At 46.0% G+C, this 23863-nt stretch overlaps 2 protein-coding genes across 2 annotated transcripts; one reads left to right on the top strand and one right to left on the bottom strand.

Annotated features, from left to right (window-relative positions):
* Nucleotides 1-1079: 1079 nt before the first annotated feature.
* On the bottom strand, nt 1080-19817 carry supt6h (SPT6 homolog, histone chaperone and transcription elongation factor). The gene is made up of 37 exons (XM_036524054.1): nt 19725-19817; nt 18610-18740; nt 18278-18451; nt 17951-18021; nt 16722-16911; nt 16540-16624; nt 16168-16423; nt 15618-15719; nt 15339-15452; nt 14470-14559; nt 14154-14296; nt 13868-14016; nt 13401-13514; nt 13146-13275; nt 12591-12741; nt 12192-12346; nt 11540-11735; nt 11193-11332; nt 10954-11071; nt 10578-10654; nt 10347-10482; nt 10100-10237; nt 9392-9559; nt 8828-8955; nt 7582-7789; nt 7154-7301; nt 6762-6904; nt 6222-6362; nt 5567-5762; nt 4844-5082; nt 4344-4457; nt 3989-4113; nt 3407-3519; nt 3208-3285; nt 2600-2781; nt 1953-2146; nt 1080-1581 (listed from the first exon to the last, which is right to left on the bottom strand). The coding sequence occupies exons 2-37, from the start codon at nt 18710-18712 to the stop codon at nt 1395-1397; spliced, it is 5196 nt and encodes a 1731-aa protein (XP_036379947.1). The 5' UTR covers nt 18713-18740; nt 19725-19817; the 3' UTR covers nt 1080-1394.
* A 411-nt stretch (nt 19818-20228) lies between these two features.
* sdf2 (stromal cell-derived factor 2) lies at nt 20229-23863 on the top strand. The gene is made up of 3 exons (XM_036524863.1): nt 20229-20422; nt 21017-21213; nt 21972-23863. Exons 1-3 carry the CDS (start codon nt 20248-20250, stop codon nt 22269-22271), a joined length of 672 nt encoding a protein of 223 aa, XP_036380756.1. The 5' UTR covers nt 20229-20247; the 3' UTR covers nt 22272-23863.

Here is a 23863-nt window from a genome sequence, read left to right as displayed (position 1 = left end):
GCTATTCAGTATTTTTCATTTTTATCAAGAAAAAAGTAATCAGCAAGGTGATACCACAGAAACATTCTCAACCACTGATGGAAATCAATAAGTATTATGTAATAATAGACAAATACACAACCAACACAGTTTATGAGAGAGGTGTGACTTGTTGCACTAAGAAGGTTGAGGGTACAGCCTATTTTCAGAGCACTTCACGGTGTTTGTGAAGGTCGTCTGCGAAGGGTTTTGAGTTGTGAATGATCAGAATGTGCATTTGCTGCGATTCCTGCTGAATTAAAGATGGAATAACTTAATATCTTCAAGTAGCATCTTTAAATGCTTAAATGTAAAAACAACTGACAGAAGAGTTGTATACTATAGACAAGACTTTAGAATAAAGGAGAGTACACTCGAATGGAGTACTGTCAAGTATGTCCACCTATAAAACGTCTGAGAATGCCTAACACTCAAAATTACACATACACAAAAAAGATAAAGTCTGTATTACTTTAAAGCAAAGGGATTTAGTAAACACAGTCTGAAGTTTTTTTTTTTCTTCCCCCTCTCCCTGCTTTCCAATATTTTACGCAGGCACAGAATTTTTTCCTGCATTGTCATGGTTGGGACTTCGATCAACAAACTGAACTGCAGTCGTGTGCTCTTCCACTTGCCAACGATGAAACAGTTCATACCAACGGACCATTAAAAAAAAGGGGCCAAGGGCACACAGATTCCAACGTAAAGCAACAGCGTTAATGAAATTAACAAACTTCTAAGAGCAGGGGGTCAGTGTTTCACCAGTGCATAGAAAGTTACAGCGACATGTCCCAAATTAAAGTTTATATGGAAAAAAAAAAGGTTTTATTTGTTTCGATGCATGCTTACAAAACACACACAGCTTTCCGAACGGCCTGGCAAAGCCTGAGGACATGCCGTTAGCATTTCACCTGCCCGCTGTGGTGGTCGCAGCGACGGCAAGCTGAGGACAGGGGGCTAATATTGAACACCATACTGCGATACCACACAACCATGTCAACCTGTCAAGATGATTCATTTAGTCAGCAATTCCTCCTAATTATTTTGTTTTCTAAATAAACAAAAAACAAAACAAAAAAACCTTGCCTTGCCTTGATTAAAACTAAAACCCCACGTGACAAACTTCTGTCATAGGTCCATTTCCCAAATTTGTTTGTCCAACTGCCCGTTTTTGAAATGTTCATCTTTGTCTCAACATGAAGTAGCTTTTTTTGCTCCAGTACTGTTATTACAAAATAAAGTAGCTTTGGGGCTGAGGAGAGAGATGGCGAGTACAGTGGGGGCAGTGGGCTTGTGGGATTGCTGGGGAGCAGAGTGTGGGATTATGGGAAGGGGGGAGGTCGGTGTGAGGTGGCTGCACTCTCCCCCTCCGGTGCCTATCGGTCCATCTCATCCAGCAGGGGGGTGGCGTCCCCGGCGATGGACATGGGCGTGCTCTCGATCATGGGGCTGGGCGAGGGCCGCGGGGTCATCCTGGACTTCTGCTTCTTGCGCTCCGCCTCCTTCTCCTGCAGCCACTGCTCGGCCATCTTGCCCCAGTCCACCGCTGTGTGAGTGTTCGTCCTGCGAGCCACAGGGAGAAAGGGGGAGCTCTTTAAATCCAGCACATTACAAGTTTTCACATTTTTAAGTTTGCTGAACAGCTCAAGGAGGGGCGATATGCATTTTTTAAAATATATTTTCCCCACTTACCAGATAGTCTCATCCAAGGAGAATTACACAAATTTTTATGTGAACAACAGATCACGTAAAATGTTTTATCCAATACAGACATTTACTGAAACTCAAAAACTGCCTTCAAGCAAAAAACCTTGACACAGGGTACAAAAGCAACGTCCCGCCCAAGATTTGAATGTAAAGCTTCACGTTGTGGAGTTCAGACCCTTATCCAACACACAGCTGTGTTTCCCTGATATTAACGTCAATGCACTTACTTTGGCTGTGGTGTTCTGACGCGGGACGAGGATGAGGACGGGGTGGAGGAAGGCGGGTGCCCGTGCGAGGACTGGGGGGTGCTGCTGGGGTACTGCGGGGTGGTCATGGCCTGCTGCTGGCTGGGGGTGGCGTACGAGTAGCTGGGGGTCATCAGGGGCGTGGTGATGGGCTGCTGGGCCGGTGTGGCAAACACCTGGGGAGGGAACAGGAGTGCAAGCGTCAGAGAAAGGACGTCTGCCTCTCAGGGCGAAAGCTCCAGGCACAGACACAGACATGGATAGACACAGGCAGGCAGACACAGAGACAGACACATAGACACAGACAGGCAGACACAGAGACAGACACACACAGACACGGGCAGGCAGGCAGACACACAGACACAGACAGGCAGACAGAAAGACAAACACACAGACACACATAGACACAGGCAGGCAGACAGAAAGACAAACACACACAGACACAGACAGACAGGCAGACACACAGACACGGAGAGGCACAAACACAGGCAATCTCCAGTCAAGCCAAAGGCATGCAGGTCAGCAAACTGAGTGGCATTAAGACAAGACATACTGCAGCTGAACAGTCAAACACAACAGCCAGCCTGCTGGCAGGAAGTCTTAGGCAGAGCGGTGACTCTGAGACGTACGTGATAAGCACTGCTGCTGCCGCCGCCACCGCCGCTGCTGCCGCCGCTGTAGCCATACTGGCTGGACGCCCACTGCGCCGGCGTGGAGTTGGGATTCTGTCCCTGCCCTGTCACCGCGGCGATGGCACTGAACATCTGGGAGGTCATATTCCGAGGGAGGGCGCTGACCGCTCGCGTCAGGTCTGGGAGGGAGGCAGGTACATTACATTACATGCATTTAACAGACGCTCTGATCCAAAGCGACTTCCAGCACAACAGAACATAAGAGTATCCATTCAATTTAAACGAGCAACAGCGTCAAACCAGACTAACAACACTCCCGTGACCAGTGAGTGTGAGCATGACTTGTGGTAGGGCTCGAATAGTGTTATCTTGTGCAATCTGATGGAAACCAAGTACACAACAACAGTCCCTAGAACACGGAATCCAAAATACATCACAATACTACATGTACAGGTATAAAAGCTCAAGATCAAAGCATTTACAGAATGTGATCCGAATCTCACACAGTTTATTCTTATCTGAGGCTTTGCAGTTTACAGCTCAAGGCAAGTCAACCTGAGCCGCTATGACTAGGAGGAGCATGCTGTATTTGGAAGAAAACTGACCTGCGATGTTGATGTTGGCCGGTGTGGCGTTGACCGATGCTGGGGTTCGAGTTCGGCTACTGCTACTGGGGGTAATGCCTATATAAGGGAAACGAGAAGCAGTTACACTTTCCACTGCTGGCACAAAACCGGGTGTCATTTTACTCTAACCCAAAGCTGATCCTGCGAGCGTTTCAGCAGAGGGGCTGTATGCACTCACCTGGCACTGGCTCCTGGTAATGGTCCTTGAACCAGCGGAAGAGTCCGTTGACTGTGGGGAATATCTGGGATCTGTATCTGAAGCCGTCGGGAGTGATGGTCACAAACTCCACCCTGCAGGACACAAAACCGCAGCAGATGACATTCCAGCTCTTGTTGTTCACATGTAAAAACCTGCACATTAGACCCACGTTAGAAGTGATGAGTCTTTTCAATACAAAACCTGCAAGGACGCCACAAAACATTTTGGCATTCAGATGGGAGCAGACGTATGTCTATCATGCATTAAGATACTGATTTGCAGCATACTTCAATGCAAGTTCTTTAATTCGTGTAAGGGAATTTGACTCCTCTTCAAGTCATCAAATCCTGCTTTTAGTCACTTGCTTTTTGCCCCCTCTGTGCACACAGACTGAGGTCAAAAATCACTCCCACACACATACAAGGCATGTGTCATAACTTGCTGGATGCAGCTGTTTGGTTACACCAAATAAGAATGCCATTAGGTTAGAAAAACAGACATTTGCAAAGCCATTAGATACTATAATAAAACAACTGGACAAAGGAATGGTGCACAGCTCACCTTGGTTTTCCACGAGGCTGGTAGCCCAGCAGGAATTTCCCTGGCAGGTCCTTGCAGGCTGACACATAGTAGGGAATGAAAGTGGGCTTTTCTTTTTTAGCTTTCAAAAGGAGCTCCTCCATTTTCTACAGCATGGAAGGAAAGAAGGAAAAAAAAAAAACAAAAACCACTTAATGGCAATTTCCCCAGAGTTCTTTGCTAAAGCACCTTGATTCATAATTTCAGGCTCACACACTCATAAAAGGATGTTACATGACCCTTAGTTCACAAAAAGGAAGCCTCAATAAGGGTAAGACCTCATGCCTGAGACACACAAAGATTTTACTGAAGTGGAAAACTGAGGGGAAATTCATACTTTTCTGTCTCCGCCATTACAGTCTTGGAAATATTTGTGGCTGAGAAGATCACGTGCAAATGCTGCCATGGGCTGGACATAACGAGCTGTAATTTCATCCAAATCTTCAAATTCCTGCAGAGAGAGAGAGAGAGAGAGAGAGAGAGAGAGAGAGAGAGAGAGAGAGAGAGAGAGAGAGGGAGAGAGGAAAGAGAGAGAGAGGGAGAGAGAGAGAGAGAGAGAGAGAGAGGGGGAGAGAGAGAGAGAGAGAGAGAGAGAGGAAAGAGAGAGAGAGAGAGAGAGAGAGAGAGAGAGAGAGAGAGAGAGAGAGAGAGCAGAGGATGAGAGGGAGAGAAATGGGCTCTGGTGACACAGCATTGTGAAAGCACCTGTACCTGGCAGTCTAGCATGCTGGTCTCACGAGTGGAGAACTGAAAAGGCTCTGGAAGTGAACATTACCAGGGGGCTCAGCACTCTGGCCTGACAGTGAAGAGGAGAATCTGTGTCCACGAGTCCCTCACCTCATTGTTGATCCACAGGGTGTGGCCCAGGCTAAAGGCATTCTCCTTGCCTTCCTCACGCACATCTACGTGCTGATAAATGCCGTCCGCAACCTTCCAGGTGACCGTCAGGTGGTTCTCCCCCTTGCTGCTGGGCCGAATGATGACATCGCCCTGGTCCATGGCCTCCATCATCTTCTCTGCCTGCTTGAAGTTGATGTTGTGGAAGGAAGGGTGCGCGATCACCCTTTTGATGTAGGCTGTAAGCGAATGCAGAAAGAGAACTCTGTCACAAAGCTGTGTCAAAAGCTACAGTCTTTACAGAATCTCTTATTTGCAGCTCCTTGGGCTCACAAATATTATGAAACATTATAACTCAACAAAGCGATATTTCTACAGGCTATGAAATGTTCATAAGCTACAGACTCGGTGTTCTCCGGAGATATAGGGCCGCAGTGGAGCGTAATGGTAAGGAGCAGGACATGTAACCGAAAGGTTGTTGGTTCAATTCCCCACTGAGGCACTGCTGTTATACCTTTGGGCAAGGTGCTTAACTTGCGACCGCCTCAGTAAATATCCAGTTATATAAATGGGTAACGTAAGAAATTGTAACTTAAGTATGTCGCTCTGGATAAGAGCATCTGCTAAATGCCCGTAATGTAATATAATGATGTAATGTAATAACATAACTACAGCGTTAAAGGCCGTATGGTGCAGAAAGAGTAACGGCTTCTGTGAACTGACTGGTACGCTGCTGTTTCTTCTTCATCTCCTCCTCCTGCTTGACGTCCTCGGCTTCAGCGTCGAAGTCGTAGTAGGTGTCCTTGGGCAGCTTCCACTCGTTGTTCTTGTCCATCAGGTCTGACGTTCGGCAGGTGAGGTCCACGCTGAACTTCTCGATGTCGATCTTCATTATCCGACAGTGGACCGTCATCCCAACCTGACAAATGAACCCCAAAGTTCAGCGCTCTACCCTGAAGTTACAAACAGCCATCGATCTGAGCCACGTTTTCTTGGTTTAATCAGGATCAAGCTTAACACATCCAACCACAAGCCAAGAAAACGTGGTACATGTGCAAAAAGGTGCGGTCACAGAGCAGAGAGAATGGAGATCATACTCTCTCCTCACTGGTATGGTGGGGTGGCAGTGTAGCATAGTGGTAAGGAGCAGTACTCGCAACAAAAAGGCTGCCGGTTTGATTCCCTTCTGGGGCACTGCTGTTGTTCCCTTGGGCAAGGTACTTAACCCGCAACTGCCTTAGTAAATATCCAGCTGTGTAAATGTAAATGTAAAAAAACTGTAACCTATGATGCAGCTGGTAAAAGCCAAATGCCAATAATGTTGCACTACAAAGCCCAATGAGGCACAGGAAATGCAGGACTGTACTACTGGTATTACCTTAACCCTCTCCTCCGGGTGCTTGACTACTTTGTCACTCAGGAACTTTGTTGGAATGAAACCAGTGACACCGTTGTCCATGCGGGAGCGTACCCCGATGGCCTGACCGGGACAGGAGCCACTGTCGAAATGATTCCACACCTGGTAGGGGATGAGGAGGATCAAAGCAGTTAGTCTCCCAGAGAAAAGGATATTCTCCAGGGAGGCGGTGTGACTTCATCAACCAGATTTCAACACAAACACAATAGCTCACTCTATGACTAACCCCAATATATCTGGAAAATGAAGAATACGTGGGTAAAAAAAAAAAACAGATGTCAATGTGCAATGTTTTATCATACTAATCACTGCTCCTTTTGGCACATCAGGAAAGACAGCACCATGACTGCAGTTTGTCAAATGAAGTCAACACGGGGCTTTTCTAGGACGCTGCCGTCAGTCACTCACATGCATGTGCTTTCCTACTGAATCCTCTCAGACTATATGACGTGCCCAAGTTTGCCGCACGCGAGAGGCCGGGGTTGGCTGTGTCGGTCTTACCTCGCTGAGCTCAGGGAAGTTGTCCTGCTGACAGAAGGGGCACTGCCACAGACCCGTCTCGTCGTTGCGAATGGCCTGGTCGTAACTCTCCCCCTGGGGGCGCCGGTGAGCTATCCCCGTCACAACGCTGGTGATCAGTTTACCTAAGGGGGGCACACATGGAAATGGAGAACTGAAGTGAAACACATGGAGACAGAATGCATGGAAGTCATCTTAAAATCTAAACGTTTAAAGTATGTTCAAGTTTCCAGACTAAATTAGTTACTGCACCAATGCCTAATAGATGTGAAATTAATCAGTTGCACTATTCCACCTTTGTGTTATGAAACTAATGTGGACAATGACTATATTATACATTATTACTTGAGAGGAATCATGCCAACGGCCGTTACCGATGTAGAAGGTCTCCGGCGTCTCCTTGGTGAGCATATTAAACACCTCCTCTGTGTTGGGGGGCCTGTAGGGTGCTCTCAGGTCTTTATACCTGCAGCTCAGCTCTGCACGGATGTCGTACAGGGTAATGCCCTTGTTACCATATCCCTGGTGAGAGAGCACACAGACCGCATTTCTAAGAATGAGGGGTTTCAGATATGTCAGTGTACTCCTATTTGGGTTGGACAAAACATCATTGCTGACATATGTCAGGCAACAGCAAAAACAACAATGAAATGTCAGCTGAACTGTTGTTCCTGCCACCACAGCACACAGTCGCAGAGAGTATCAATTTGTTTTTAAAATAAAGTTGAGCCGATGCCTGTGGGGAAAAAACCGCGTCTGGTTGGCAGGGCCAGCGGCTCTTTTAGCGGACGACCGCGCTGACCTGTCTCTCCAGCTCCTCGGCGAAGGCGTCTAGATCCAGGTCCTTCAGCCTCTCCGGGTTCTCCAGGATCTCCTCCAGGGCTCCGGCGGGATTGGCGTCCTCCGCCGACTCGTCGTACTCCAGCGCGTCCACCGCCATCTTGCGAGCCCACTCGTAGGTCTCGGGGTGCACGCGCGACCCATCGAGAACCTCGATGTAGGAGTCCGTACTGCGGGGAATAACGAGACACCCGTGAGAACCGGAAACAACTTCCTTCCATGACAAGAGAACGGAGGTGTGATTAGTGGCCTGTTGGTTCTCCTCTATCATTTTAAGAATTCTAACAACCTCAGCATTCTAACAACCTCAGTCTGCAACAAAGAAGGCAGGACCGACTGTCAACAAATTAAGATCTTGTCTTAAACCAAAGAATGGGTATGCGCCTCTGGACCTGAGCAAAAATAGCAATGCATAAGCTTGCCTTCTCTGATACATCACATGAACACAGAATAAGCCTGATATTTACATTTGATTTACATTTATATTGGATTTTGTGAACACAGTTCGTTAACTGAGGATTTGAATGTTTTCAGACATAAAAATGCATAAGCCTAAGCCTGGAGTTATCTGACTTTGGGGGCAGGGACAGTATTGTTACAAAACTTTATTGGAGACAGTGGAGCAGGTGACCCTGGTAAAGTTAGATGTTAACACTCTTTCAATAAGCAGTCCATATAAAATACCTACCACATTAGAAGACATGCACAAAAGGGCACCATCGTCTTTAAAATCCAACAAAAGCAACCTACTGTATTAAGCTGTTGCATAAATAGTCAAACAAGGATACTGTTTGCATGAAAAAGTGATAAAGCTGAAAAGTACTGGGAGCCTCTAGAAACTCTATATTTGTGTTTTCGGCTGCTCCACGCACATTCTCTCAGACTGGAGCATGTCTGTCATCACAGATGCCTTCAGATCTGATGCAGGCTACCCCACCTCTTCATTTCCACTGTCCCCTTACTTAGTTCTTGTGCTTTCCCACCATGTCTACACTTCTCTAGGGTACACACTGTGTATACAGCTCAGCACCACTGCGTAAAATGTTATGGGTCACTCTGCATCATGGAATGAAAGCAAAGCCAACTGCTATAATGAAATGACTAGACATAAAACGTAAAGCGTCAAAACTGTCCTTTTATACATAATATTCCTACGACCAAAAACCTGTGGCATCACCCGACCACACCCATACACATAGATATCTGACCTGTCTCCCAGAGACGCTGTGTCAATCTTGATGAAGCCAGCACAGTTGATGAAGACCTTGGGCCCCATGTGACACATGGTGACCAGCTGCGTCCGGTTCTCCAGGCGAGTGTTGTTCTGTTTCAGGATCTGGGGATGGAGAAAAGGGGAGGACTTATAAACACATTCCAAGGCTCACACAGAAAGAAGGGAACGTCTTAGAAGAGAAGCCTACAAGACATCACACAAGTCACATTTGGCAAGTTATTCCTTATTCATATGATCTTTTAATAAAGTTTTACCAGTTACTTCCACAAACTGTGTATGCATGCTACACAGCAAATATAAGACCTCCTGTAACAATGTATATTTTTCCCCAATATTGCTAATACATCAATTTTCAAAAATATGCTTATACTATATTTTCCTACAACACACTTCGTTTTGTTTTGCTACGCTGATAAATGCAATTTCTGTGTAACCACTAACAATTTAAAATGACCCATTCAAAATGTGGCTGTTAACAGTGCAAAGATCAGGTTTAAATAAATATGAGAACAGAGCACGGCTCTGAAACATGGCTCACCTTGAGCAGGTGAGAGCCCTTCCTGGGGCCTAGCCCACAGACGTACTGCACCAGGCTCTGCGTGTAGGGGTGGGTGATCGCCCGGTTCACGTCCACGCCCACCTCGTTCACCCGGTTAATGAACTCGCAGTACAGGGCGTTCAGCAGGTCCTCCTTCACCACGTGCTCCTGAGGAGATGGGTCACAGGGCCACAGTTTAGGCACTTCAGCAAGCGGGACAGACGCGAGGATATCGATGAGGACATGGTGTTAACACATCATCAAGCTGAAGAGGGTCAACTGCGAGAAGAGGATTCCAGCAACTGGGAAAGGCTAGCAGCTGCTGTCATGTAAGCAAACCCTCCTGAACAACTACTACTACTAATGTCATGACTGTTGGAGCAGAGGGCTAAGGCATACGTGTTCTGTGCAGAAGGTTTTGGGTTCAAACCCATGTTGTTCTTTGTTTGGGGCAGCAGTGTAGCATAGTGGTAAGGAGCAGGACTCAGAACTGAGAGGTTGCCGGTTTTATTCCCCGCTGGGGCACTGCTACTGTACCCTTGGGCAAGGTGCTTAACCCAGAATTTCCTCAGTAAATATCCAGCTGTATAAATGGGTAACATGTAAAAACTGGACCCTACGTAAGTCGCTGTGGAGAAGACTGTCTGCTAAATGCCAATAAAGTAATGTAATGTAATGTACTGCTCTGTCTGCAGTTCACAATCTTACCTGAAGAGGGTGCAGTTTCAGACACAGAATGTCCTCATCGCTGCTGCAGACTTGGGCGTACTCCACCAAGGGGTCCTGGATCTTCCGCGCCACAGACACCGCTTGCCGCAGGAGAGGGGGGTAGTCCCTAAAATCCGCCTGGAAGGTGAGGGGGGGGGGGGGGACAAACACACCAAAAGCCGGGTTTGAACACGTGATTACGCAGACGGGGTCGGACGTGACTGGCTGGGGGAGCTCAGGTCCTCACCTCAGACTTCTTGCTGTTCATGTAGAGCAAGGCGAGCTCGTTGTCCACCAGCTCGACGCCCACGGAGGGGAGAGAGGCCTCCTGCTCCAGCTCGCTTACCGTCCGCTTGATGTCCTCCATCACCATGTGTGCGTCCCTGTGGGGAGAGGGGGGTGGGGAGACACGGGCTCGGTCACACCGCTGGCCTTCAGGGATACCTGCCACATCCGAACCCGAGGAGCTGCAGCTCACCTGTTCTCCCCGGCCACGGCAACAACGTGGGGCTTCTTACTGATGAGAAACTTCTTCAGGTTTTCAATATCTTGAAGCTGAGGGCATAAGACAAATGCGTTACAGTTTACAACTGGAACGAAGAGTAACGTGTATGTTCATGCGTATAAATTCAAAACCATATGCAAACCAACAATGTATTAATTACATTTTCATTTACGTGAGCAGGTCCAAAAAAGAAACTGTTACATATTTTTTTGTGTGGCATCAGTGTAGCACAGTGGTAAGGAGGAGGACTTGTAACCGAAAGGTTGCCAGCTCGATTCCCCGCTGGGGGAATATGTCTGTGAGGCAGCACACCAAAAAAGGGATGCAACGACGTCAAAGATTTCTATACCTTTTTCTCCCGCTCCTCCTCTCTCCATGCGTTCCTCCTTTTCAGGAAGTTGGGCAGCCGCAGGAAGTCCACCACCTCTCCTTCCCCATTGATGAGGGAGCAGAAGACTGGGGTGTCTCTGTGGAAAAACACAAGCCGTTTCACAGCAGGGAAGTAACACCGAAGGAGTAAGAACTTCCAGTCCCTGTTCAACAGTATGCGTGCAATGTGTCTACAGAGAGAAAGGGGGCGCTATATACCGGCTGGATGAAAAGGCCACGCCCAGCACGCGAATGCCTTTGCCCTGTGTCTCATCCATGAGGTCGTCGTCCTCCTCCACCTGTTGGTCCGGTCGGTAAGGTGCCACCTTCAGCCAGTTGTACAGCTTCCTGCAGCAGGCCTGTGGAACAGAAAGCTGTTAACACACTGTAGATCCAACCTACATTGAAAGAGAGTTCCTATTTTTAAAGCACAGCGTGACCACAGTTGATAACCTGTTCCCCCAAAAGCACAGCGTTTCAGCCTGTCACTGCTGGAGAAGCATTACCTTGGCAGACCTTTTTTACCCCGAGTCTGCTGCTATCACAGAGCGCCCAGGCTACGCTACCTTTATGATGTTCTCCTTGGCCTCGGCGATCAGCTTGTTCTTCAGCTCCTTGGCCATCTGCGGGTAGAGGAACTGCTGGAGGGCGCGCTCGATGGCCAGGGTACGCTGCCGGTTCCACTCCTGCACCTGGTGGCTGAACTCGTCTCGGTAGTAGAACTGCTTGATCTCCTCAAAGTAGGTCTGATCGCCCCCGTACCTGCGCAGACAAGATGAGTGTCACCACCCGTTCTTTTGCTGCTGTTGCCCCCCAATGGTGCAATGACCTTCCAACGCTTCGTCTGTTCTGCCAAGTCCCTCACTATTTTTAAGAAACATCTGAAGACATAGCTCTTCCGTGCTCATCTGATCACCTGAATCAATACCACCTAAAGCAATTTCTTATGTCCTAAACCTGGTCCTTATGTCCTAATGTAATGGTTATCACTTGTGTCTCTACCAGCTACCTTATATCTTGTCTGGCCAACTACTGAAACTTGGTCATGCCGCACTTCTAATAGTGTGACTATTAGATTGTGTTGTACTCTGCCTCACTTGTAAGTCACTTTGGATAAAAGCGTCTGCCAAATGAATAAATGTAAATGTAAATGCTAATGCTCCGAACATAAGACGGAGCTGTAGTGAAATCTGAGACAGCCCAGAAAGGCTCGCTCACCCCTTCACTCCCACCAGGTCGATGCAGATGTCTATGGTGAGAAGGCCCTCCTCCTCCGCCTGGCACATCTTCAGGAACTGATCTCCGTTCAGCTCCTTCACGGGCTTGTTCTTCAGGTATTTGAAGGAGTAAGCATAGTGCGCCTCATCCACGTCCTGCAAGACAGAAGGGAGACAAGTCAAGTGAAGTCAACTCCGCATGGAACCAACAAAGCATGGCAGCATGTGGGCTGATATCACACTTCCTGCGGTCTATTACTGACTCAGGTACTTACAACAACTACAATTACATTGGCAAAACAGAATTCGAGATCCTCCATGTGTGCAATGCCTTTGCAAAACCACAACAGAATCCAGCCAACAGCGGGCCAAACAGAAGCGACCCCGGGAGCACTCGTACCTTCTTGCCCTTCTTGGTGGGTTTGATGTTGATCTTGGCCCTCTCCTGAAAGGTCTGCCGGAGGACGTGCCTGACCAGCGGCTCCCGGGCGATCTGCATGGCCACCATGTAGCGCGTTCCCTCCAGCACCGCCTCAGGGGTGCTGAACTGGCTGCAGGGGCACAGAACGGCACGGGCTTAGGATGACACAGCCAACCGACAGGCATGTCATGCCAAACCGGATTTCTATCAGCAGTGTGGCGTAATGGTAAGGAGCAGGGCTAGTACCCGAGAGGTTGCTGGTTCCAGTTGCCCACCAGGACACTGCTGCTGTGCCCTCGGACAAGGTGCTTAACCCACAACTGCCTCAGTAAATATCCAGGTGTACAAACGGATAAAATTGTAACCTGCGATATGCAAGCAGCTCTGGATAAAAGCATCTGCTAATATTGTAATGTAATGCAATATTTCAATGTGAGCTACTATGAGCTTCAGCTCTGTGTAAATGTAACTGTGGATGAGAGGGTGCAGCATGGAAAACCTCTCCAGACGCCACAGACCCCACCCCCCTCGCACCTGCATACATAGTCCTTGGCCAGCTCTACGGGCTCGGCTGGAAACTGCTCTGTCTCATGCCGCTGGTAGCTGTCTCGCAGATTCTCTCCGAACTGCTCCGGGGTCAGACCGAACTTCTTCGCAAGCCCATCTGAACAAGACCGAGCACAAGTCCCTGTGAGCGGCCATTGCCCCCTACCCTGCAATCTCAAGTCTGCTTGGCTATGGCAGAAATCTCAGAAGAGTTCAGGATTCTGGGATAGAGAGGCAGCTTACCCAGCCCCGCGCTCTGGCAGATGCTGTACATGTCCCTGCGGGATGCCAGCTTCAGGTCAGGCCCCTTCTGTTCTTCTTCCTCTTCCTCTTCCTCCAACTCTGCTTCCTGCTCTCCTGTGTGGGGAACACTACGTGTCACTCACTCCTCTATGGAAGAAGTCTCCTCACAGCATAGTAAGTGTTTAAAGTTCATTTATAAATTTAACAAAACCAATTTTAAGTCACTATTTTGAATCAATAAAAGCAAGTTTTTGCATCTAATCAAAAAAAAACCACTCTACACTAGTTTAGAACTTAACTCAGTATCTGACCTTTTGTATCTTTCAATAATTATTCTTAGCATTGTGATGCACTTATTTGGAAGCTGTTCTTTTTAAAAGCATCTGCTAAATGATGTAATGTAATGTAACGTAATGTTACGCTTGGGCAGTCTGGACAAATTTTTTTGTCTTTTGTCTGAATCCTACCATCTTCCTCCGAGACTTCTTTGATCTTCTTCAACTTCTTCTTGTTGGCTTTGGCGGCGTTCTGCATCTTGGGAATGTCTCGGCCGTAGTAGAGCAGGAAGTGGTTGTACACGTCACTCAGCTCATCGATAGACTGGACATCTTTCAGCCTGACAGGGAAAGAGACGGACAAAAACTTCAGCGAAGACTACAGGAGTGACGCTTCGGTTTATCACACAAGCACACCCAGATCACGCACAAGCTGCAACAGGTTGCTCCCTCTGGGGGTGCCCTAGCCCTGCCATACCTCTCCATGTCAGCGGTGTCCAGTGGACGGATGCCGTCGGCAAGGGGCTTGTCTGGGTCCGCTGAGATCTGCTCAAACTGGAAGGCCTGCATCTTCTGGAAGAGGCGCGTCAAATTCTGCTTGCGTGTCTTCAGCTGGGTCCACTGGAGAAACCGGTAAAAAAGTGCTATGAGAACACAAGTACCATTTCTTTCAACCACACTGAATCCTCAGATCTTCTCAGAATGCCCTGGTCTCTTCTGGACAGACAATAATATAAAATCCCAACAACAAAAAAAATGCAGGGGGACAATCCCTGCGCGACTTGTCTAAATACCTTCTCATCCCACTGCCAGACCTTCCAGAGGTCGTTGATATTGAGCTCTGGCTCCACATACTCCTTTCTGTAGAAGGCTATGAACGGAACCTGAGGAAACCACATGAAAAACAGGACTGAGAGTGGTGCGTAACACAGTGAAACTGCTGCAGAAAAACAGCCAAACAAGTACATGAAAAACGCCCTAGAGGTTTCCCATCTGCGGGTTTTAGGGCTAGGGCTACCCTGAATCACAGGTGGCTAAACTTGCAAATACGACTACACATTTACTCCCTTAACATCTGATCAAAAAACCAGTTTCTGTGACATTCTTCTGATGTGTATATGCTATACAGGATATGTATATGAAGTATATATTAATTTATACAAAATATTTCAGTGACATAAGGATGATATCCATTGCTACTGGTTTTCCTAATGAACAAGCAGCCTGATGAAGCAATGGCTAGCATTCACATTTACATTTACATTTATTTATTTAACAGACGCTTTTATCCAAAGCGACGTACAAAAGTAACACAATGATAGCATGATATGCGTGGCGATTTGCTGGGCGCATGCATAAAGTGCACCAATTACACACCGTTCTCAAACAAACTAGACACTCAGGCAAGCTATAGGTGCAGTTCTGGATTAAGCCTTGGCTTTCAATCTCAAGGAGAGCCTGTCACATGTAACATCTAGATCTCAAAATACACAATAACAATACCTGTTTTGTTGTGTATTTTCTCATAAAAATATCTGTTTTAATCTTAATCTTAAAATTTGACCACCAAAAAGTGTCCACCAGCTGCTTCTACAGTCATAGCGCACAACACATACAGAAATCACAGACTGGAGGAACAGCTGACACTGATTGATTACCCCACCTCAAAGTGCTGGTTCCTCATGAAGTTCAGGGCCTCTTTGATCTTCTGGATGGTGCTAGGTCCTTTCCTGCTGAAGCTGCTGGTCGTTCCTCTGTCCAGGTAGTCTGTACTTTCCTGAAACATAAGCAAGCTTACTTCAGACACTCTAGTCATCATTGTACTACTGTAAATCTTTATAGTGTCTACTGGAAGAGGGAAATAATCCCTGAACTTCAGCATGCGGAGAATGCAAATACCTACGAGGAGAAACTAACAAAGGTATAAGGCACCCTGATGTACCTGCATGGAAATAGTTGGAGTTGAAAAGGCATTCCTGTAGATCCACTCAGCCTCTTCCTCCAGCTCCTCATCCTCTGCGGGCTTCACAGGGATACTGCGCAGCTGAGGAATGCAACATGAAGACAGCCGGTAAGTATCACCTTCCAGGGTCATTACATCACATTATCGGCATTTAGCAGACACTCACATCCAGAGCGACTTACATAGATTACAACCTTTTACACGTCACCCACTCATACAGCTAGATGTTTACTCGGGCAACACGGGTGACCACGGGTAAAACAGCAACGCACCAGCGGAGAACAGACACGGCAACCTTTCGGTCACAAGTCCTGCTCCTTAACCACTATGCTACACTGCTGGGTACAGCATGGAAAAGCTCCTCTCCAGATGCGCGCCCCCCCACCCCCACCCCACTACACACACACACGGGGCAAATCTGGGTTAAGTACCTTGCCCAACAGCAGTACCCCAGCAGCGAATCGAACCGGTAGCCAGCAGTTAAAAGTACTGCGCCTTACCCCCCCTGCATGCCCCTCTCCACACAAACCTGGAACCTCTCCGGCATGTCCGTGGAGCGGATCTCGTTGTCCTGGTCCGTCATGTGGCTGCTCTCCAGCTCGCTGGGCTCGTAGATCTCGAAGATGCTGCGCCTGCCCACCCGCTTCTTGGCCTGCTTCTTGGGCCGGTCCCAGGACTCCTCGTCCGGATCCTCCTCTTCCTCTTCCGCGTGATCGTACGCCTCCGTGTCGAACTCGGCGAAGTCGAAGTCCCCGCCAAAAATCTCCTGAGCCTCCTGCAGAGCCCTGCAAGAGAGGACCAGCCACATATTATGTGTACTAACAGAAAAGCAGAGCAGACTATGACAAAGACAGGTTTCAATGTGTAAAATCTGCTCCTTGAAAAGCTGTAGCACACTTACGCATCAGTGTATCCTGGGAGCTTCTTCCCCCATTTAGGTTTCCTCAGGGGCTGCCCATCATCATCCACAATAAAGTCGTCGATATCTGAAGATTTCAGATACCACAATTTCAGAGGTTAAAGAGGAAAAAACCTGAATAAATCATGGAGAACTCTGGTGAAGTCAGGCAACTGTCTCCTCACCTGACTCTTCCTCATCCTCCTCCTCATCATCGCCAGGGTGCAGGGGTACGTCAACAGCCTCTCCTTCTTCGGCACCGCCATCTCCTGTGAAGATCTCGTCCGCTATCAGGTCCTTTTCATGGGCTTCCCTGCCATCGTCGTCCTCTTCATCCTCGTCGTCGTACACATTTCTCACGCGGCTGAATTTTTTCTGTTGTGGCGGGGGAAAAGCACATTTTTGGCGATGTGGGTGGGCAAAACCCCTGCTTGTCTCTTACAGAGTAGAATGCTGTTCTTGCAATTCATCAAATTATTTTTGAATAACTTTAGCCATTATAGAACAGTATGTCATAATAATTATAATAACTCACCACTGAATTGTGTGTGTTACATTTCTGGCCCTACTTCAGCATTTACAGCACCCCTGCTCTGTGCTCCATCCTGGTATAACTTACTGAACCATCTCTGACTTGTGTTCAGTCCCTTGACCTCGAGTGTTTCAGACTAACATATGTTCCCATTGGCCGTTTGCCTTCACAGCAATCTAGCTTTGGGTCTGCTGTTTTTTTTTTTTGTCAGAGCTTTATTATTCTTATAAAAGGGCTCTGTAATATAACACAAGCTGCTATCCTTTATCTTAATTGTACAAACATTTATGCAAGTAATGCAGTGCTGTCCAACATTAGGAGCAGCCAGGGTTTTTAGCATTATAGGAAAGAACAGGTATTACTGTCAAACTGGGCAGGCACGACTATCAGACATTACATTTTGAAATGTCAGTTGCAAATATCAGCAATAAAAATCTGAGTAGGTTGCTAATGCATATGGCATTTGTTGCAGCTGGTGAAATAATGCAGATCCACTGAAGTAGTCGTTTGTGTCACTGTGTCTGCAATACTTAAGTGAAAATCTCATTGAAAAACTGCATTATGTACAAAGAGAATCAATGTCAGACAATGTCTCACAGCTATTTAACTTGATACTGATGATCTTGGACAGACTGAAAGCAAGTTTTCTTGTATAAACTCAGATTATATCTGCTTGTGTCTGGAGAATAACAGACACACAGAGTACACCTTTAAATAAACAAATTTCAAACTGTGCAGTACACTTACGTCTTTCTGAATACCCTGGTATACCTTTGTTTTGTACTGCATAACTTGGAAACATGACAAAGATCAATATGCTTAATCTTGTCAGATTATCTCAGAATTTAAATTGAATCAATTGTAAACAGGCCAGATATTTACCCTCTTCACTTTCACGCCCAAGTTCTCCTCGATAAGATCAATGTCGTCATCATCCAAGCGATAATCATGGGCTAGACAGAAAAAACAGATACTTCTACATCAAAAGTAAAATGAAGAGTGGTCCAGTTTAAAACTTAAAATGATTGCTACCTCAGTCAAACATTATGCGTACATTTTAACAAAATAACTACAAAAGGAATTCAAGTAAATATAACATTCAGACAAGAAAAACATAAAGTGATAAATTTGATAAAGTAAATTCAGACATCAAACATGGCCGGCATGCCGTCAACAGTGATGGAAGCTACAGAACCGAGGTCCACTCACTTCGCTTCTTTCTTCGATGTCCAATTTCTTCCCCTGAATCACTGGCTGCTCCCCCACTTCCCTCATCATCATCATCCTCCTCCTCCTCCTCATCATCCACGTCATCATCGATCAGCCCTCGTAGGTTTCCATGCTCATCCTGGTCCTCGGTATTCTCCTCTTCTTCTTCCTCATCTGAGTACAGCCAAGGAAAAATTGAACGTTTCTCACGAGCTCTTTCCACCGAATCTGAGAAGTGGCAGCGTCTCCGGCACTTACTGCGAGGATGCGAATCCATATCGAAAAGACAAATATGACACATTTTATAAAATGGTTGTGTTCATCTCCCTTACCCTCATCAATTTCCATAATCTTCTGTTTCTTTTTGGGTTGCACTTCCCTTTCCTCGAACTCCTCCTCAGACTCCTCTGCCTCACTTTCGATAAAGTCAGACATTTTGGAAGGGCCTTTTAAACACCCAACCCTGAAATCAAACGCATAAAAAAAAATCACATGTTGACACCATGTGATGTCCAACACCACGGCGGGGTCCAAAACTAATTTAATGCAGCATTTTAAGAAAAGAAAGCTGTCCGAAGGATGGAGTGTGCTTCCTTGGGTCAAAAATGCACAATTATACCCGTTTCAGTTCTGCAACATTCACTACATACGCCCTGCAGTGTAGACACCCGTAACATTATTTCAACTCCTTAAGAGGCTTGGCCAACCCTCGGGCATGGCAGGTGCGACACAAAACGTGACATGACAACATCCCACGGAACAGGTAATGTTTAGCCTTGTATATAACCCTAATTTAAACCCCATGCCCAATTCTGCCAAACTAAATATCTGGATATCCACCTAGTTAGTTGCTCAATGGTAACAAGCAGCGTTCTAGAAACAATGGGTAGCCAACAGCATTCTAGAACTGCTTGCTAAATAGCTAATCTGTCTGATGATGGTACTGCTAGCTAACGTTAGCTGTCCTTTCAGCATCGACACCGCTAACGGTAACTGATTAGCTACATGCATATAGCGCACAGTACCGCAGCTAAGTAACTTGATTTTGCGGTAGTCTCGTAGTCAGATCACAAAAGTCGATCAAATCAACAGATCAACAGTCCAGATAGCTAATCAGCAAATGAGCTAGCAAACGAACTACCTTGCTAGACAGTTTGCTAGCCATGTTACAGCTTGTTAAATAATGCGGGAAACATACAGAAAACGACAACTACGTGCCTGCGAACATCCACACTAAACGTAAAACATACAATTTTGTAACGCTGACAAACAAAACAAGGCCTATTTCACAAGACCAGGCTAGTCGCATAGCCTAGCAAACAAGCGCCGCGAAAGCTCACCGTTTAAATAAAGAGAAAACCAGTATTAATGATCGAAATATCGTCTGTGGTATTTACGATGACTCTACACACAAAAACAGTAAACCAGAACAACTGCCAGTACTTACTTTCCGGTGTAAAAATAAATCCAACTAAATACCTAACGACACCCAAAAAATATTGACGAAGATGTTGAGGACCTGCAAATAAATGCAGCTCCGTATCAAAAATGGCTGCGAAGTTCGGCGTGATAATAATTCCGGCATGTATAGAGGGAACTTCCGGTGCCTCTGCTTACTTCAATGACTCAAAGCCCCCTGCTGGCCGTTTACGCACACTGCACCTCTCGTCCTGCTTTTTCAAAAGTAGCGGCGACAAATTGTATTACACGGAGGATTCAGCCTTACTGTCTGAAATTCATTAAATCCGATACACGTTGTATTTATGTTTACTAAACTTTATGTCTCCAGAACTGTTCCTCAATCCATGGATTAATTTGCTTTTTATTGAAATTAGGTGACCTGTAAGTACTACGCCTAGCCACCGAGAGGCGCCCTTTCCATAAAACACATGTTTTTTGCCTTGGTTTACCGTCTTTGGTGACGTAGCATATTGCATGATTTCAGGGATTGCTGGGCAGTGAGCGCTGTAATGGCTCATTGTGTAACTTTGTTGCACATTCTTTTAAATACAGTATTATTATCCTGCTTATATACCGGGTCATTGGGCACTGAATTAAGCTTTGTCACTTGTGGGTCAGTCGTGAAACTGCTTAATGTCAGACACAATGTCAGATTACACTCCCACGATGTCCGGTATGGTTCTGGTGAGTGACAACACAAACATTCTTTCTTTTTGTTTTGCATGTTTGTTAGTTTACATTGATAGCTTGCCATATCCTTTGACTGAATGTGATTATTATGTTTCATGCTATTGGGTTTTCGCAAAAACAGCTGGCTGGCTTAATAAACGAACAGTAGGCTTGGTCATCTGTTTTAGCCGGCTGGCTGGTCTAGCCGGCTACCCAACACCAACCTAGGTGACTTGGGGTTAACGTGTCCAATTATACCTAACAAAATAGCTAATGCTAGCTGGGTTGCGAGTTTTTTTCAGCATGCCACTTCTTAGCGACTTAGTTACTCTGACATGCAGCTAAGTAGATACCTAGCTAACCGCTGTGATATATCTCTATCTGTGCTAGCTTTCTGTGCTAACGTTGAGAAGCAGGCAAGTTGTCTAGGCACGACTGCGTTATACCTAATACTGTAGTCAGAAGCTAATTTGGTTACTTATAAGTGCAACGTTTGCTCCTAAAAGATAATCTGTCAACACAAACCAATTTGAAAAGCTTGATGTCAGTTCCCCTTATTGTTATTCGGGGTGAGAGAAATGATGGCCGTGTTGGGTGTGTCGTTGTCAGGCAGCGGTCAGCAGTCGGTGACGGGAGTGACCACAGTGGAAGACAGCAACAGCTACTGGAGTGTGCGAGGCACGAGTAGCGCGGCGTGTCGCCGCGGGACTCCGGTGAGGTGCGGCCAGACCATCCGGCTCACTCATGTCAACACTGGCCGGAATCTGCACAGCCACTATTTCGCCTCACCGCTGTCTTCCAACCAGGTGAGCACACTTTTGCAATGCAAGTGCATCGCTGTTCATTTCACAATTTAGATACATTCTTAAATAAGATCATGGGGATGGTTGCTAAGAAGTTAACGGAAGGGATTTCAGAGTACTAGGAGAGCCTTATTTACAGTTGTCCGTATGGTGGTACAGTGTCACATTCTGCCCTGCTAAGGGCTCTCTTTTCTGGCGACAAACCTGTGCTTAGCATGGGTGAATGTTGTGTGCAAGCAATGACTGGATGAGTACTGCTTTAAACACAAGGCTAGTTTAGCATGAAGACAGCTACTTGTGGGATTATGAAGAAAAAAGTAAACAATCACTAGTGTTAAAAAGATGCAGAGTTGTAAATTACATATTGAAATGAAGTAGCCACACACCGTAGTACCAGGTCATACATTTTTTAATGATCAATACTCAGTATTTCCACATGGCGTGGTAATTAGAGAAATCCACCATTTTAACATTTTACAGTGGTCATGTTCTGCCTCATCCATATGGGGTTATACATTGTGCCAGTGGAGGTGACCTGATCTGAGCATTTTGTTTGGGTAGCAGTATAGCATAGTGGGCAAGGAACGGGACTTGTAACTGAAAGGTAGGTAAGCTAGGTACTTAACCCACAATTGCCTCAGTAAATATCCAGCTGTATTAATGGATAACAATGTAAAAAAAATGTAATCGATGTAAATCGCTCTTGATAAGAGCATCTGCTAGATGCCAATATTGTAATGATTGATGCCCTTTTCCTACAGGAGGTGAGCGCGTTCGGAGAGGAGGGCGAAGGAGACTCCCTGGACGAGTGGACAGTGCTGTGCGGAGGGGCGGTCTGGCAACGCGACGAATCGGTGAGGTTCCAGCACGCCGCCACGGAGGGCCTCCTGTCGGTCACGGGCGAGCAGTACGGCCGCCCCATCCACGGCCAGCGCGAGGTCCACGCCATGGCAACCCCCAACCAGCACAACTACTGGAAAGCCATGGAGGGTATCTTCATGAAGCCCAGCGAGACCCCTGGGGCCAGGGACAACGACGCCCCGTTCCACACCGAGTTTTGACCTGCAGTTAGTCTCTGCTCCTTTGCTCCTAGTGAGGCTACGCACAAAGTACCACATGGTCTGGGCCTTCTGGACAGTTGAGCACCCTGACCTTGTAAAAGCAAGAGGTAGGGTGAGATCTGGTAAATCTCACTTGAAAGTCAATCATTGAATCCATTCAAACCTACAGTCATGGTGCTCTGTCAGTACTCAGCTACAATGTAGAGGTGGTCCACTTTGATACACTACAGAACCATGCCAATAGGACGGCAGCAGCAGCCTGATCTCATCAAAGTTCAAGTGTACAATCATAATGATTATTTTTGTTTCGGTCAGATGGTAAAAGACAGCAAATTCTGTGCATGCATGTGATGGAGACCAGGGCCAGTTTCACAGACAATGTCTTACAGGTTGTCAGATATGAAGCATAATTTAGATGGTTGCATTAAGCAGTCTAAAACTTGGCTGCTTAAATTCTCACTTGCATCAGAGATATAGTTAATCTTGCAGAAAACTTGATACAGTCTACAGGGAAACAATTTTTCATCACATACTTAAAAGGCACACAAGCAACAATCTGTTGAAAGGAAGCCAGGCTAAAATGAGATTGTAGACACATCATGGACATATCTATGAGATGGTGAACACTTTTGCACACTGCACTAAAACCAGTCTTAATGAATACTAATTCACAGTTCCAAGTTGATATATAAGTGATGCAGTTCGTGCAGTTTTTAAAACTTCCTGTATGAACTGCATTCAGGGTGTGCCTTGAGCATGTATTTCTCTTGAACAAGATAAAATCCATTTCCTTTCCATTTTGACAATCTGAAGTCCACAATTATTGGATGCATGTCTGATTAATTGGTAATTTTTAATCTAAGTATTTCTTAAGGTAGGCTTTTTAAATAACCAATATTTTGTCTTTCAATGAGTTAAAAAGATTTGATTTTGTAAGGAGGCCCTGTTGTAATTCTAAAGTGTATTTTTATTCAACTGTCTGACTCCTGTTACAAGACAGCAAAGCAAAATAAGGTCTGTCTAGCAGTATAGATAACAAAATAAATTGTTTTATGCAGTTGGACCCAAGATGTGGAAAAATCAGGTTCAGTATGAGGAGGCTGGGGGCACATCAGTATGAGATTGTGTGGATTTCAGTTCTGGGAGTTTGGTGTCACTCACCTAGTTTTGCCTCTTTTTGTTTTGATTTATGAAGTATCTTAAATTCAATTGTTAAAGACATACAGCAGTTCATGAATGCTATCCAGACACATTTTGTTTTGACAAGTTGCTTTCTTACATAGTGCTTTTTAATTTCTCAACATAAAAGTAAAGCACCAGTGCTTGAATGACCAGTGCTTCATGTACAGTGTTAACACTATCAGTATTGTTTTTTGACACCGGCAGCAACACTTATGACATACAGTATTTTGTATTTTTTGACTACATGTTTATACAAAGCTGTTCTTTCTTGCTTGTGATTCTAAAATTTCAGGTGGTTTGTACAAGAAACAAAACTGTAAGAGATACCTCAAATAAACAGTTTCTGGAATCATATGTAAGCTCTTATAACATTTACATTTATTCATTTATCAGACGCTTTTATCCAGAGC

Source organism: Megalops cyprinoides, chromosome 3 (genome assembly GCF_013368585.1).
Source record: "Megalops cyprinoides isolate fMegCyp1 chromosome 3, fMegCyp1.pri, whole genome shotgun sequence".
NCBI classification, from domain to species: domain Eukaryota; kingdom Metazoa; phylum Chordata; class Actinopteri; order Elopiformes; family Megalopidae; genus Megalops; species Megalops cyprinoides.
Note: the sequence above shows the minus strand (reverse complement) of the source record. Positions and strands in the feature narration are given on the sequence as shown.